At 45.6% G+C, this 17,436-nt stretch overlaps 1 protein-coding gene across 1 annotated transcript in view; it reads left to right on the top strand.

Moving 5' to 3' along the window:
- The window catches only part of dhrsx (dehydrogenase/reductase (SDR family) X-linked), a 284,229-nt gene that overhangs the window by 250,931 nt on the left and 15,862 nt on the right, over positions 1-17,436 (top strand). Inside the window, exon 6 of the mRNA XM_078222521.1 lies at positions 5,281-5,488. Coding sequence (XP_078078647.1) covers positions 5,281-5,488 — 208 coding nt within the window. The remainder of the gene's footprint in view (positions 1-5,280; positions 5,489-17,436) is intronic.

Below are 17,436 nucleotides of genomic sequence, written 5' to 3'. Positions count from 1 at the left end.
TTCAAACCGTAACTGTTTCAGACTGTAACGGTTTCAGACTGTAACGGTTTCAGACTGTAACGGTTTCAGACTGTAACGGTTTCAGACTGTAACGGTTTCAGACTGTAAATGTTTCAGACCATAACTGTTTCAGACCGTAACTATTTCAGACTGTAACTGTTTCAGACTGTAACTGTTTCAGATTGTAACTGTTTCAAACTGTAACTGTTTCAGACTGTAACGGTTTCAGACTGTAACTATTTCAGACTGTGACTGTTTCAGATTGTGACTGTTTCAGATTGTGACTGTTTCAGATTGTAAATGTTTCAGACCATAACTGTTTCAGACCATAACTATTTCAGACTGTAACTGTTTCAGACTGTAACTGTTTCAGATTGTAACTGTTTCAAACCGTAACTGTTTCAAACCGTAACTGTTTCAATCCGTAACTGTTTCAATCCGTAACTGTTTCAAACCGTAACTGTTTCAAACCGTAACTGTTTCAGACTGTAACGGTTTCAGACCGTAACGGTTTCAGACCATAACGGTTTCAGACCATAACGGTTTCAGACCGTAACGGTTTCAGACTGCAACTGTTTCAGATTGTAACTGTTTTAGACTGCAACTGATTCAGACTGCAACTGTTTCAGACTGCAACTGTTTCAGGCTAACTGTTTCAGATTGTAACTGTTTCAGACTGTAACTGTTTCAGACTGTAACTGTTTCAGACTGTAACTGTTTCAGACTGTAACTGTTTCAGACTGTAACTGTTTCAGACTGTAACTGTTTCAGACTGTAACTGTTTCAGACTGCAACTGTTCCACCATTGCCATTTACACTTCCTCTACACATCTGGGGAAGCAATGGCACAGTGGTACTGTCACTGGGTTAGTAATCCAGAGAGCCAGGGTAATGCTCTGGGGACCCAAGTTCAAATCCCACCACAGTTGATGGTGACATTTGGATTCAATAAAACATCTGGAATTGGAAGTCTAATGATGACAATGAAACCATTGGCAATTGTCGTAAGAACCCATCTAGTTCACAAATGTTTGTGAGGGAAAGAGATCTGTTGTCCTTACCTGGTTTGGCCTATATGTGACTCCAGAGCCCCAGCAATGTGGTTGTCTCTTAAATGCCCTCAGGGATGGGCAATAAATGCTGGCCCAGCCAGCGATGCCCACATCCCATGAACAAATGAGAGGCATAGACAGGGTGAATATTCAGAGGCTTTTTCATAGGATGGAAGTGACAATTACAAGGGGGCACAGGTTCAAGGTGAGGGGGGAAAGTTTAAGGGAGATGTGCAGGGGAAAGTTTTCATGCAGAGAGTGGTGGGTGCCTGGAACGTGCTGCCAGAGGAGATGGTGGAAGCAGGCACATTAGCAACATTTAAGAAGCATCTGGATGGGTGCATGAATAGGGAGGGAATAGAGGGATACAGTCCAAGTAGGGGCAGAAGGTTTTTTTTTTAGTTAGAGCTTCATGATCAGCACAGACTTGGAGAGCTGAAGGGCCTGTTCCTGTGCTGTACTATTCTTTTGTTCTTTGTCCTTTGAATAAAAACAGTCTTTTCCAGGTGCTTATCCCTTGCACGTTTTGATATTGAATTAATGGTGCTTTGCACCCCCTCACAGACCTCCCCATTTCTTTTTCCCAAATCACCTCTTCTTCCAACCTCCCCCCCCACCCCCCCACCCCCCACCCCAGAACCACCCTCTCGCCGCTTTCTCTTTTCCCTGGCTCTGCACTTGTTTAAAAACTGCTAAAATCTCTTGACTTTTTTGAGTTGTGACAAGAAGCCATTGCCCTGAAACACTAACTCTGTCTCTCTCCCCACAGGTGGTGCCAGACCTGCTGAGTTTATCCAGTAGTTTCTGGTTTTACTGTGGAGAAAGACAGGGGGGGCGGGTGGGGGGGGGGGGGGGGAGGTTAACGCAATCTCTGTAGCATTTGAAATAAGGACGGAACTCACCCTGTTCGAAATGCAAGCCATCTTTATATCATGCAGCCAGATAATGCAAAGGAGACTGCACCACCTATGATGTAAATCAGTTGAGTTGCCATGCCTTTAGTTTCCAAGGATTGAATACAGAATGACTGAAACGCACAAAGATGTTCACAGCGTATTAGGTTTACCCACAGAATCTGCAGTTGGCAGATTCCAGTGTGCAATGAAAATAAGGTCTCTTCCTGCAGAGTTCTCAGACTTATATCTGGAGGACACCGAGCACAGTATTTATCCTGTGATTGTTTTTATATTGGCCCAGAACACAGGCAACAGGGAATGGACCATTCTGCATCTCAAGCCTAGTTTGGCATTCAGTTAACACACAGCTAATCCGTATTTTCATTCCATCTGCCTACCTTGAATCTGAAATTCTTAACACCCTTGCCTAACAAAACCCTGTCAATTAGAGTCATAGAGTCATAGAGGTTTACAGCATGGAAACAGGCCCTTCGGCCCAACTTGTCCATGCCGCCCTTTTTTTTTAAAACCCCTAAGCTAATCCCAATTGCCTGCATTTGGCCCATATCCCTCTATACCCATCGTACCCATGTAACTAGCTAAATGCTTTTTAAAAGATAAAATTGTACCCGCCTCTACTACTACCTCTGGCAGCTTGTTCCAGACACTCACCACCCTCTGTGTGAAAAAATTGCCCCTCTGGACACTTTTATATCTCTCCCCTCTCACCTTAAACCTATGCCCTCTAGTTTTAGACTCCCCTATCTTTGGGAAAAGATATTGACTATCTACCTTGTCTATGCCCCTCATTATTTTGTAGACCTCTATAAGGTCACCCCTCAGCCTCCTACGCTCCAGAGAAAAAAGTCCCAGTCTATTCAGCCTCTCCTTATAACTCAATCCATCAAGTCCCGGTAGTATCCTAGTAAATCTTTTCTGCACTCTTTCTAGTTTAATAATATCCTTTCTATAATAGGGTGACCAGAATTGCACACAGTATTCCAAGTGTGGCCGTACCAATGTCTTGTACAACTTCAACAAGACGTCCCAACTCCTGTATTCAATGTTCTGACCGATGAAACCAAGCATGCCAAATGCCTTCTTCACCACTCTGTCCACCTGTGACTCCACTTTCATAGAATCATAGAATCCCCACAGTGCAGAAAGCGGCCATTCGGCCTATCGAGTCTGCACCGACAACAGTCCAACCCAGACCCCATCCCTGTATCCCTACGTATTCACCCTGCTAATCCCTCTGACACAAAGGGGCAATTTAACATGGCCGATCAACCTAACCCGCACATCTTTGGAATGGGGGAGGAAACCGGAGCACCCGGAGGAAACCCACGCAGACCCACGGGGAGAACGTGCGAACTCCACACAGGCAGTGACCTGAGGCTTGATTTGAACCCGGGTCCCTGGCGCTGTGAGGCAGCAGTGCTAACCACTGTGCCACCGTGCCACCCAATTGCAGTTTGAAATGTTCTATTGACCCCCCCCCCCCTACCCTCAGCCTCAATACTTTTATGTGGGAGGAAGTTCCAAATTCCCCCTACCCTCCGTGTGAAGAAGTGTTTCCTGAGCAGCCCAGCTCTGATTTTAAGATTATGTCCTGAAAGCCCTCGAGCTTGCATAACGACAGTACTTGAAAAATGCAGATTCAGTCGCATGTTCCTTCCGTGATGTGAGGCAGTGGAAGCCTTGTAATTAACCTTAGCTTCCCTCCTTCCCAACCGTGGAACAAAGGGGGAGAATTTAATCGAGTATCCCACACATGCTGCCAGTAATCACCCCGGTCTGTAAATGACCAAGCATGGGTGCAGAATGAGAACAGTGTTGGGGATTGTTACAATGTTCAACTTGGTGGAATATCTTGCTGATAAATACAGTCCAGACTAATACAATCGTCTTGAGGTACTTAGAACATAGAACATAGAACAGTACAGCACAGAACAGGCCCTTCGGCCCACGATGTTGTGCCGAGCTTTATCTGAAACCAAGATCAAGCTATCCCACTCCCTATCATCCTGGTGTGCTCCATGTGCCTATCCAATAACCGCTTAAATGTTTCTAAAGTGTCTGACTCCACTATCACTGCAGGCAGTCCATTCCACACCCCAACCACTCTCTGCGTAAAGAACCCACCTCTGATATCCGTCCTGTATCTCCCACCACGAACCCTATAGTTATGCCCCCTTGTAATAGCTCCATCCACCCGAGGAAATAGTCTTTGAACGTTCACTCTATCTATCCCCTTCATCATTTTATACACCTCTATTAAGTCTCCCCTCAGCCTCCTCCGCTCCAGAGAGAACAGCCCTAGCTCCCTCAACCTTTCCTCATATGACCTACCCTCCAAACCAGGCAGCATCCTGGTAAATCTCCTCTGCACTCTTTCCAGCGCTTCCACATCCTTCTTATAGTGAGGTGACCAGAACTGCACACAATATTCCAAATGTGGTCTCACCAAGGTCCTGTACAGTTGCAGCATAACCCCACGGCTCTTAAACTCCAACCCCCTGTTAATAAAAGCTAACACACTATAGGCCTTCTTCACAGCTCTATCCACTTGAGTGGCAACCTTTAGAGATCTGTGGATATGGACCCCAAGATCTCTCTGTTCCTCCACAGTCTTCAGAACCCTACCTTTGACCCTGTAATCCACATTTAAATTTGTCCTACCAAAATGAATCACCTCACATTTATCAGGGTTAAACTCCATTTGCCATTTTTCAGCCCAGCTTTGCATCCTATCTATGTCTCTTTGCAGCCTACAACAACCCTCCACCTCATCCACTACTCCACCAATCTTGGTGTCATCAGCAAATGCACTTGTTTTTTATTCATTCATGGGACATGGGCACTTGTTTTTTATTCATTCATGGGACATGGGCGTCGCTGGCTGGCCAGCATTTATTGCCCATCCCTAGTTGTCCTTGCAGGGCAGTTGAGAGTCAACCACATTGCTGTGGCTCTGGGGCCACATGTAGGCCAGACCAGACAAGGATGGCAGATTTCCTCCCTTAAAGGACATCTGCGGTGGCAGGATTCGAACCCGGGTCCCCAGAACATTAGCTGAGTGTAGGTTGGCTGAGCCACTAGAATGTACAGTCTGCCATTAGGACCCGTATTCCCCAAGGAAAGCACAGAAAAGAATTGCATTTAAAAAACGGAAAAGAATTGTATTTAAAAAAGAGGCAAGGACGTGATGTGAGTGCAACAAAAAAGCAATATTGAGAATTGTTGCCAAGTGTTGTTCAGTACATGGATTATATTAACTAATAAATTGCGGTAGCGTGACCCATACAATTTTGCTGCTTCTCTCTGTGCAGACTTCATTATTCACCCCACGGAGCTTATGCGCAGAGCAAACTTGCCCTCGTCCTTTTCTCATACCAACTGCAGCAGCGTCTGGCAGCTGACGGGAGTCACGTGACATCAAATGTGGTGGACCCAGGGGTTGTCAACACAGATCTCTACAAACACACCAGCTGGCTCTTCAAACTGTGCAAGTGGTTAACATCCTGGTTGCTCTTCAAGGTAATCGAGCCTTTTCAAGCATTGTCTTTCAGGAATTGTGTTCTCAGTCCCTTTTTCTTCAAAGCCAGCACGGTGGCGCAGTGGTTAGCACTGCTGCCTCACAGCGTCAGGGACCCGGCTAGGGTCACTGTCTGTGCAGAATCTGCATGTTCTCCTCATATCTGCGTGGGTTTCCTCCGGGTGCTCCGGTTTCCTCGCACAGTCCGTAAGATGTGCGAGTTAGGTTGATTGGCTATGCTAAAAGTTGCCCTTAGTGTCCTGAGATGCGTAGGTTAGAGGGATTAGTGGGTAAATATGTAGGGATATGGGGGTAGGGCCTGGGTGGGATTGTGGTCGGTGCAGACTCGATGGGCCGAATGGCCTCTTTCTGTACTGTAGGGTTTCTATGATTTCTATGATTTCAGTGTACCCGAACAGGCGCCAGTGTGGCGACTAGGGAAATTTCGCAGTAACTTCATTGCAGTGTTAATGTAAGCCTACTAGTGACACTAATGAAGTAAAGTTTATTTATTAGTCACGGGTAGGCTTACATTCACACTGCAATGAAGTTACTGTGAAAATCCCCTAGTCGCCACACTCCGGCACCTGTTCGGGTACACTGAGGGAGAATTTAGCATGGCCAATCCACCTAACCAAAATTTTTTTGGACTGTGGGAGGAAACTGACCCATGCAGACACAGGGAGAACATGCAAATTCCACACAGTGACCCAAGGCGGGAATCGATATCGGGTCCCTGGAGCTGTGAGGCAGTAGTGCTAACCACTGCGCCACCGTGCCGTCCCAAAAAAAATGCGATCCAGGCTATTTTGTTCATGATGGCGGAGGGTTCAATTGCCAGGAGAGAGTTCAAAAGTGAAAAAATAGACATAGAAACATAGAAGATAGGATTAGGGGGAGGCCATTTGGCCCTTCGAGCCTGCTCCGCCATTCATTCCGATCATGGCTGATCATCCAACTCAATAGCCTAATCCTGCTTTCTCCCCATAACCTTTGATCCCATTCACCCCAAGTGCTATATCCAGCCGCCTCTTGCATACATTCAATGTTTTGGCATCAACTACTTCCTGTGGTAATGAATTCCACAGGCTCACCACTCTTCGGGTGAAGAAATGTCTTCTCACCTCCATCCTAAATGGTCTACCCTGAATCCTCAGACTGTGAACCCTGGTTCTGGACTCCCCCACCATCGGGAACATCCTCCCTGCATCTACCCTGTCTAGTCCTGTTAGAATTTTATAAGAAGGTAAGACAGGCACATTACTGAACAGGTAATGGATTTGTGTAGTAAGTTATCCGAGAGCAGCACTGAGCCAGACAATATAAATGAACAATTGGGTGCAGTTTTGGAGAGAGACAGAATCGTATTAAATTTTGGACAGGGAAATAAGATAGGACTAAAAGACTCTCCTGCCTCCTAGAAATGTTTCTACTCTTACACCATGTGCAAGAGGATGCAAGTGATAGGAAATAGCACACTTTCTACTGCAGATGTGTAGTGTGAGCAGCAGGCACTGCCAGATAGGTCATTATATAATTAAGGGAATAAAGCTCTCTCTGCGTGCCAAAGGTGTGCAGGTTAGGGAGATTGACCACGCTAAATTGCCCCTTCGTGTCCAAAGATGTGTAAGTTAGGCGGAATAGCCATGGTAAATGTGCAAGGTTACGGGGATAGGGCAGAGTGGGTGGGCCTGGGTATGACCATCTTTCGGAGAGTTGGTGCAGACTCGATGGGCTGAGAGGCCTCCTTCTGCACCATAGGGATTCTATGGTTCTGCGCACTGAACTATAGAAAGTATTTCAGTCCAAACCATTGTACCATTGAACCATCAGCAGACATTTAATAATTAGAATAAGAAGTTGTACCTATCTGGAAAGCTTGAACAGGCTGGGGCTCTTTTCGGTCAGAAAGTGAAGACTTGAAGAGTGACCCGATAGAATTCTTTGAGATTTCGGAAGAGTAAGAGTTCAATATGTAGATGTAGACAAGATTTTTCCACTTGTTGGGTGTAGCCAGAGCTAGGGAGCACAAATATAAGGTACAAAGAAAATTACAACACAGGAACAGGCCTTTCGGCCCTCCAAGCCTGCACCGACCATGCTGCCCGACTGAACTAAAACCCCCTACCCTTTCCGGGGACCATATCCCTCCATTCCCATCCTATTCATGTACTTGTCAAGACGCCCCTTAAAAGTCACTACCGTATCCGCTTCCATTAACTTCCCCGGCAACGAGTTCCAGGCACCCACTACTCTCTGTGTAAAAAATCTGCCTCGTACATCTCCTTTAAACCTTGCCCCTCGCACCTTAAACCTGTGCCCCCTAGTAATTGACTCTTCCACCCTGGGAAAAAGCTTCTGACTATCCACTCTGTCCATGCCTCTCATAATCTTGTAGATTTTCGTTCTGGGAACCTCGCCCGCCCTGAAATCGAGGTGGTAGGGTTTCGGCCTTACAACCTATCCAATTTCCCCATTGTCTATACATGTGAACACCTTGCACCTTCTTCCCAATACAGCAACATGGGCCCCCCCTTAATCTGTAATAACCACACAACCCGGGTTTTTTGTCAGCCGATTCAGAACAAATCACATGGTCCCCTTCAGTCCTCCATTTTATCCTAAATTAAAAGCACCTTCCAAAAGACACACATCTCATAACATGTCACTTCTGTAATAATTGCAATTTCAACGTGTATCTTGTCCATTCCTCCTTTGCATGGATGCTGAAGTTTCACCTTCCCTCGACTGTAAAATGTCAGCCCCTCCAGATTAATGCATTAAGCACCAAAGATTTAGATTATCATATTATTGTGATCATTTTAAGCAGGCAGTATTAATTAGTTGTATTTAAATTCCAGCCTCTCCCGGTGATGTGACCTTTATCTCTTAAAGTGCGGCACATTTGCTATTCATTATTGTCAGCAATAAAAAATGACAAACCACTGATCTGCCACTTATCTTATCGCTTACACAAAAAACAGAATTCAAAGAGCTTTGTCGAACGAGTTGCAAAGAGCCAAAGACAGGCGAGTGAATGACAGATCATGTCCTGAATTCTAAGTGACGAATATCCTTCAGGGTCTCTCTCAATGCGGCTGCTACCAGTTCTGGTCCCCCGAACAGCATCCCTTACATGACGGCCTGGAGCCGCAGCTCAGCTAAGGGCAATACTGAAGCAATGCAGCCCACGCAGAGCGCATGGTTTGCCTTTTTATTTTCCATGTTCTCCCTTTCTTTCCTTACAGGCAGTAATTCTTGCTGGGAGATGACTTCTCATGCACTGCTTTCCCTCTGACACACTATTCCTTGCATACAAACCGAAGCACTGAACGGCAGAAGCAAATTGGCTGTCCGCTGTGGCTGGCGTGCTCGCTTCTGAGGCGGCAGGGTGGCACAGCGGTTAGCACTGCTGCTTCACGGCGCCGGGGAACCAGGTTCGATTCCCGGCTTGGGTTGCTGTCGTGTGGAGTTTGCACATTCTCCCCGTGTCTGCGTGGGTTTCCTCCGGGTGCTCCGGTTTCCTCCCACAGTCTGAAAGATGGATTGGCCATGCTAAATTGCCCCTTTGTGTCAGGGGGACTAGCTATGGTAAATGCATGGGGTTGTGGGGGTGGGACCTGGGTGAGATTGTGGTCGGTGCGGACTCGATGGGCTGAAGGGCCTCCTTCTGCACTGTAGGGATTCTATGATTCTGAGTCAGAAAGTTGTCGGTTTAAAGCCCAAGGACATGGGAGCAAAAATCAAAAAGCCGACACAATCAGGGGCAGCACTGAGGGGCTGCTACACTGTTGGAGATGTTGTAGGGTGTTGGATACCATTCAGTGGGTCTTAATGAAGCCTTCATAGTCTTAAGTAGGTTAACCTCTTGATTAATAAAGGATCAGGGGTTATGGGGAAAAGGCAGGAGAATGGGGATGAGAAAAATATCAGCTATGATTGAATGGCGGAGCAGACTCGATGGGCTGAATGGCCTAATTCTGCTCCTATGTCTTATGGTCTTATGGTCTAACTATGTATTTATTTAAAGAACAATGTACATGGGTTCAAGCTAGGAACTGTCTCATTGTTTGTACACACGGCTCTATCCAACACTAGATTGATCCCAAGGTGCAAGCCATGTATTCTCTTACATCACTGTGTGGGTGATATAGCATTCAGTCTGCGTTAATGTGCCAATCCTTTATACTGCAGGAAGTTCTGTCTTTCACATGAGATGCTAAACCTTTCTGCTCCCTCAGGCAGATGTCAAAGATCCTATGGCACTATTTCAAAGAAGAGTAGGGGAGTTATCCCTGATGACCTGGCCAATATTTATCCCTCAATTAGCAATACAGGAACAGGCCACCTGATTATTACCACATTGCTGCTTGCTGTGCAGGGATTGGATACCACGTTTCGTACATCACAACAATGACTCCACTTCAACAGGACGTCATTGGTTATAAAGTGCTCTGGGACATCCTGTGATGGCGAAAGAGGCAATATAAATTCCAGTCTTTCTTTTATACAGATGTGATCACTGAGCCTGATCTACTTCCCCCCCGGCGCATACACACAAGCATATAGGTGTGCAAACACATAGACATGTGTGTGATCATCTACACAATTGCACACATTGCATGGGCAGCACGGTGGCACAATGGTTAGCACTGCTGCCTCACAGCGCCAGGGACTCGGGTTCGATTCCCGGCTTGGGTCACTGTCTGCGCAGAGTTGACACGTTCTCCCCGTGTCTGCCTGGGTTTCCTCCGGGTGCTCCGGTTTCCTCCCACAGTCCGAAAAACGTGCTGGTTAGATGCATTGGCCATGCTAAATTCTCCCTCAGTATACCCGAACAGGCGCCAGAGTGTGGTGAGTAGGGTATTTTCACAGTAACTTCATTGCAGTGTTAATGTAAGCCTACTTGTGACAAATAAATAAACTTTACTTTACTTTAAGTTGCTGGGTAAAGGCTGGACAGACTGGCTGGCCTGTATCCATGTTGTAGCTTCACTGTATTTCCATGTCATAGAGTCATAGAGGTTTACAGCGTGGAAACAGACCCTTCGGCCCAACTTGTCCACGCCGCCCTGTTTTTTTAAAACCCCTAAACTAATCCCAATTGCCCGCATTTGGCCCATATCCCTCTATACCCATCGTACCCATGTAACTATCTAAATGCTTTTTAAAAGACAAAATTGTACCCGCCTCTACTACTACCTCGGGCAGCTTGTTCCAGACACTCACCACCCTTTGTGTGAAAAAATTGCCCCTCTGGACACTTTTGTATCTCTCCCCTCTCACCTTAAACCTATGCCCTCTAGTTTTAGACTCCCCTACCTTATGTATATTTTAACATACATATTTTCCAGCAAAAACTGGATGATTTTTCCCAACTTCACCCAGGGTGATAAGGGCAATTGCAGCACCCTATCTCGATAGGTGACACCAGCTAATTCAGCATGGAATTGGGACTTCACTTATGCTGCATTAACTCACGGGCAGCTGCACTTACCAACGTGAGCAGTTCACACACTTGTTCACCCTAGCCTAGTTTAAGCTATTCATTGGGCTGGATTTTCATCCCAGTGTCCCAATCCTGGCATCGGGCCAGTTGCAGGAGCCCCCATCTAGTTAAGAACAGTGGGCTGGCTACCAAGACTGGACGGCCAATAAGGGACACCCTTCAAGACTAGCAGATTGGCAACCCCACCGTCAGGAGTGGGAGTTGCCAATGTAGGTCGGAGAACGAGAAGCACTTTGGGATGTCTCGAAGGCTGTGAAAGGCCTGTATGAATGCCCAACTTGCTTTTTCCATTGATGCTCATCTTGTCTGTATCCTATCGTTTTGTTTCTTCAGCTTTTTCGCCCATGATACACAGGCTTTTGAAAGCTAGCTCAGTGTCACTTAAGCACTAGTTACTGATTTATCCAGCCTTCTCCCCCGAGATAAATCGGTAACTGGTGCTTAAGTTTTCAACCTTGAGCCAGAATCTGGGTTTTGATAGAATGGCAACCGACACTTCAGTGTGAGTCGCAACAGACAGTATCTTTGAAGTCTGAGTTATTGGATATATACGGGGGGACCGGCCAACAGCAACACAACTAATTTTGCTGTGGCAACACCTAATTTCCCTTACATTATCGTACAAGACAAATGTGCGCTTCCAGGCAGTAATGCATGTGGTGATTCAGATGTGGGTGATAAACTCGCCTCACTTTACACTTATCATTTATGACATGATCTAACCTCCTCCGGTGTTTCTGCCTTGACAGATTGTGTTAGCTGGGAGCCATCTCGTATTAGCTATTTTGAAAGCAAGGATGTTATCTGTAGTCTTTTTATTTAAAAGCCTACACGTCACACAGGCCTGGTGATTCTTTCTGTTCGTGTAAATACTTTTAATGTCACCTCTAATTGCTAAGGTCCTTCGTAAGATGGCTCATTGTCAAGTGGAGATAGTGGGTTCAGAGAGTAGCAATGACTAACTGTGTCCATGCTGGTGATTCAGAGATTTAAACCTTGCTCCAGTCTAGAAGGGTGTCCTGACCTTGGGAATTTTGTGTTAGCCAAGTTTCGGGAATTATTTGTCAGATTGTAAATCTTAATTCTTAGCAGGTCATGACATTGACATTACATGAATCTGTCGGCCAAGTTTCAGAACAGATAAACTGATCATTCATCTCATTCTCTATGTAACCATGCTGTGTGCCCATTTGCTGTGGAGTTTACTGATAAACCCCATTTGGACCAAATGACCAGTTTTGTGCTGTAATTCAACAGTAATTATCTCATTGCAAATTGCTTTGAGACATCCTAGGAACCTGAAAGGCACCATGTATTATTTTTTTCACAGGACATAGGCATCACTGGCTAGTCCAGCATGTATTGCTCATCTCCAATTGCCCTTGAGAAGGTGGTGGTGAGCCACCTCCTTGAACCATTGCTCTCCATGTGGTGTAGGTACACCCACAGTGTTGTTAAGAAGGAAGTTCAGGATTTTCATCCAGTGACAATGAAGGAACAGTTCCAAGTCAGGGTGGTGTGTGGCTTGGAGGGGAACTTCCAGGTGGTGGTGTTTCCATGCATCTGCTGTCTTTGTCCTTCTAGGTAATAGCGGTCACAGTTTTGGAAGGTGCTGTCAAAGGAGTCTTGGTGAGCCACTGCAGTGCACCTTGTAGATTTTTTTTAAAATTCTCTCATGGGATGTCACATGATGGCAAGGCCAGCATTTATTGTCCATTCCTAATTCCCCTTACACTGAGTGACCTGTTAGGCCATTTCAGAGGGCAATTAAGAGTTCACCACATTACTGTAGGTCCGAAGTCATGTATAAGCCAGACCTGATAAAGGTAACAGATTTCCTTCCCAGTAGGATATTCATGAAAACCCATCTAGTTCACTACAATTAACAAGAGTTTCATGGTCCCCATTATTGATACTCGCTTACAGTTCTAAATTTTTCTAATTAATTGAATTTAAGCTCCAATAGCTGGTAGGATTGAAACCATATCCCCAGTTCATTAGTTTGGGCATCTGTAATGGATCCAGGCAATCCAGGAGGCTGGAATTGATTCGTGCCATGACTAACCCTTCGAAGCATTTCATAATGATGGATGCCAGAGCGATCGGACGATAGTCATTAAGGCGCACTGTTTGGCTTTTCTTTGGTGCTGGAATGATGGTCGTCTTCTTGAAGCAGATAGGCAACTCAGATTGTTGCGAAGAAAGGTTAAAGATATCTGCAAATACTCCTGCCAGCTGATCCGCGTGGGATCTGAGTGCTCATCCGGGTACCCCATCCGGGCCAGTCGCTTTCCATAGTTGACCTTCGAGAAGGCTGCTCTGACATCTGCAATGCTGACCTCAGATACAGGTTCGTCCGAGGCTTTCAGGGTGGAGGGCATGCTCTCACTGACCTCTTGCTCAAACGGGGCATGGAATACATTGAGCTCATCATGGAGGGGTGTGTTGGAGCTGGCGATTTTACATGCCTTCACCTTGTAGCCTGTTATGTCTTGCAGACCTTGCCATAGTCGGCGGGGTTTGGTGCGACTAGCCTGGGACTCTAGCTTGGTCTGGTACTGTCTTTTAGCATCATTGATGAATCTCCTTAGATCATATCTGGCTTTCTTGTATAGGTCAGTGTCGCCTGACTTGAACACCTCAGACCTAGACTTCAGCAAGCAATGGATATCCCTGTTCATCCATCTTTTCCGATTGGGAAACACGCGGATTTGTTTCTTTGGCACACAGTCTTCTACACACTTACTAATGAAGTCAGATACAGTAGTGGTGTACTCGTTCAGGCTGATCGCAGAGTTTTTAAATACTGACCAGTCCATTGACTTTAAGCAGTCCCATTGGAGATCATCCGATTCCTCAGACTAACATTGCACGACTCTCTCTGATGGATTCTCCCGCTTCAGTTTTTGCTTGTAAGCCGGGAGCGGGAGCACAGCCTTGTGGCCTGATTTACCAAAGTGTGGGCGGGTGATAGAGCGTTAGGCATGTTTGATATTTGTGTAGCAGTGGTCTAGGATGTTTGGGCCTCTGGAGACGTGTTGATGGTAACTTGGTAGTACGCTCTTGAGCTTGGCCTGATTGAAGTCCCTGACCATGATGAACAAGGCTTCGGGATGTTTCGTCTCAAGGCTATTCGTAATGGTGTATATTTCGTCCAGCGCGATCTTCACGTCCGCATGGGGTAGGATGTAAAGTGCCATCAAGATAACGGAGGTGAACTCCCACGGAAGGTAGTAGGAGCGGCATTTCAGGTATTCTAGGTCCAGGAAGCAGAAACACGCCAGTGTTGCTTCGTCTAGGAACCACAAGGTATTGATTGGGAAGCAGACCCCACCTGCCCTAGCCTTGCCTGAGGCTGCTGTACGGCCTCAGTTAAAATATAACAAAAAGAATTTGCATAATTTTTACCAATTGAAATACTTAAACATGACAAAGTATAATTCTTAACTGTTAGCCATTAGTTACAATTTAAGCAATATCCTCATAGACATAAACCCCTCTTCAGAATCAGTTGGCAAAGCACACAGGCTTACATGAATTCCCAGTTCTCCAGTCTTTTAATCCCTCTGGACAGAGATACAGAGAGACGTCCTATCATCTGACTCTTCAACAGCAGCCTGCAGAGGGAAATCTATCTTCACACAACAGAACTCCAGCGAGAGAGAAGGGAGAAAACACCTCTTGCCTTTTGCAGACCTCTGGAGAAAGCTGCCTATTTTCTCCTAGGTCCCCAGACTTTAATTTCCAGAAACTGTGAGAGAGAGAGAGAAAAAACGACTGCTCTGTTCAACTGCAACCGCCTGCTTTCTCCCTCTCTGTAAGCCTAGCTCCACACACACGCGCGCATGATTTTCTTGTCAATCAACTGAATCAGACCCTACTTTGAGACCCCAGGGAACAAGTCTAAGAATTGCAATAATGTATTTGCCCAGATTAAAGCAAACACTCCAAAAATTAAGAGCAATGAACCTACTGCATGCTCAGCATGTGAGCTGCCAGCCATAGACAGTGGGCACTATAATCAGAGTTGAAGCATTAACACAACCTTCTCCAGAAACAATATATAAAATACATTGCTTTAAGGCATTGTATCGTCACACCTGATTGGTGTGATGTGCACCAGCCTTTGTTGCTGGTAGTGTTGAGGTAGGTGGTGTGTTGTGATTGTGATCAGAAACTTTCTGTGATAAATACTTTAATTATTGAGGAGCTATGTTTTTGCAGAATCCCAACTTAATAATATGTTGAAGCAATGATATTCCCCCCCCCGCCCCATATTCTGTATTCTGTCTAATAATAATAATTGAATTTAAATTATAAAAAAGAAATTTACAACACTTGAAAAAAGAAAACAGGTTAACATTTCATTGTAGATAGAATCACAGAATCTACAGAGCAGAAGGAGGCCATTTGGTCCATCGAGTCTGCACCGACAACAATCCCACCCAGGTCCTATCCCTGTAATCCCACATATTTACCCTCCTAATCCCCTGACACTTAAGGGCCAACTTAGCATGGCCAATAAACCTAACCCGCACATCTTTGGACTAATGGGAGGAAACCGGAGCACCCGGAGGAAACCACGCAGACACGGGGAGAATGTGCAAACGCCAATGGGCGGTACGGTAGCACAGTGGTTCGCACTGCTGCTTCACAGCTTCAGGGACCTGGGTTCGATTCCCGGTTTGGGTCACTGTCTGTGTGGAGTTTGCACATTCTCCTCGTGTCTGCGTGGGTTTCCTCCGGGTGCTCCGGTTTCCTCCCACAGTCCAAAGATGTGCGGGTTAGGTTGATTGGCCGTGCTAAAATTGTCTCTTAGTGTCCTGTCATGCGTAGGTTAGAGGGATTAGTGGGTAGATATGGGGGTAGGGCCCGGGTGGGATTGTGGTCGGTGCAGACTCGATGGGCCAAATGGCCTCTTTCTGCACTGTAGGGTTTCTATGATTCTATGATTCCACACAGACAGTCACCCAAGGCCAGAATTGAACCCGGGGCTCCAGCGCTGTAAGGCAGCAGTGCTAACAACTGTGCCACTGTGCTGCCCCAATGCCTTATTGAAATAGAACAAGTAGTTTCTCACATCGCTGTAATGGAAGCAATGTTTCCATGCTAAGTCAACTAAGGAAAATCCCTGATTTTTTTCATATAGTTTTAAAAATCGCTCACGGCAAAATCGAAGCTGACCTTTCTAAATTTCAAAGTGGAGACATGAGGTTAGCTATAGAAAAAAATCAAATAACTTAATACAGAAACTAAGCAAATAAGGGGGTTTATTATGAGAAAAATTCAAAATGTACATTTAAAAATCTGTAGGCTGGATTTTGTTATCCTGGTGCGAGACAAGCCTGAATCAGGCAGCTGGAAATGGAGGTGAGGGTCCTTAAATTGAATTTTCTGTAAGATTCCTGCCAACTGCCATTTTAATCAGCATGGGAAAAACAGATTTAAGACCATAAGACCATAAGACATAGGAGCGGAAGTAAGGCCATTCGGCCCATCGAGTCCACTCCACCATTCAATCATGGTTGATTTCAACTCCATTTACCCGCTCTCTCCCCATAGCCCTTAATTCCTCGAGAAATCAAGAATTTATCAATTTCTGTCTTGAAGACGCTCAACGTCTCGGCCTCCACAGCCCTCTGTGGCAATGAATTCCACAGACCCACCACTCTCTGGCTGAAGAAATTTCTCCTCATCTCTGTTCTAAAGTGACTCCCTTTTATTCTAAGGCTGTGCCCCCGCGTCCTAGTCTTCCCTGTTAATGGAAACAACTTCCCTACGTCCATCCTATCTAAGCCATTCATTATCTTGTAAGTTTCTATCAGATCTCCCCTCAACCTCCTAAACTCCAACGAATACAATCCCACGATCCTCAGACGTTCATCGTATGTCAGGCCTACCATTCCTGGGATCATCCGTGTGAATCTCCGCTGGACCCGCTCCAGTGCCAGTATGTCCTTCCTGAGGTGTGGGGCCCAAAATTGCTCACAGTACTCCAAATGGGGCCTAACCAGTGCTTTATAAAGCCTCAGAAGTACATCCCTGCTTTTGTATTCCAAGCCTCTTGAGATAAATGACAACATTACATATTCCTTCTTAATTACGGACTCAACCTGCAAGTTTACCTTTAGAGAATCCTGGACTAGGACTCCCAAGTCCCTTTGCACTTTAGCATTATGAATTTTGTCACCGTTTAGAAAATAGTCCATGCCTCTATTCTTTTTTCCAAAGTGTACGACCTCGCACTTGCATAGTCAGATTTAACTCAGCAGGTGTTGTTTACGCATCTGTGAAGGGAACTCAGAGCTTTGTTCAATTGGCAGTTTTATGAGCAAGCAATATGATTCAAATGTTTTGAAGAAATTTTTGATTGGCTGTTTGTTTATCTTGATAGATATTTGAGCACTGAGATGAGAAAGTATTTTCAAGAGTAGTTTGAAT

This window comes from Mustelus asterias, chromosome 10 (genome assembly GCF_964213995.1).
Source record: "Mustelus asterias chromosome 10, sMusAst1.hap1.1, whole genome shotgun sequence".
In the NCBI taxonomy this organism is placed as follows: Eukaryota; Metazoa; Chordata; class Chondrichthyes; order Carcharhiniformes; family Triakidae; genus Mustelus; species Mustelus asterias.
Note: the sequence above shows the minus strand (reverse complement) of the source record. Positions and strands in the feature narration are given on the sequence as shown.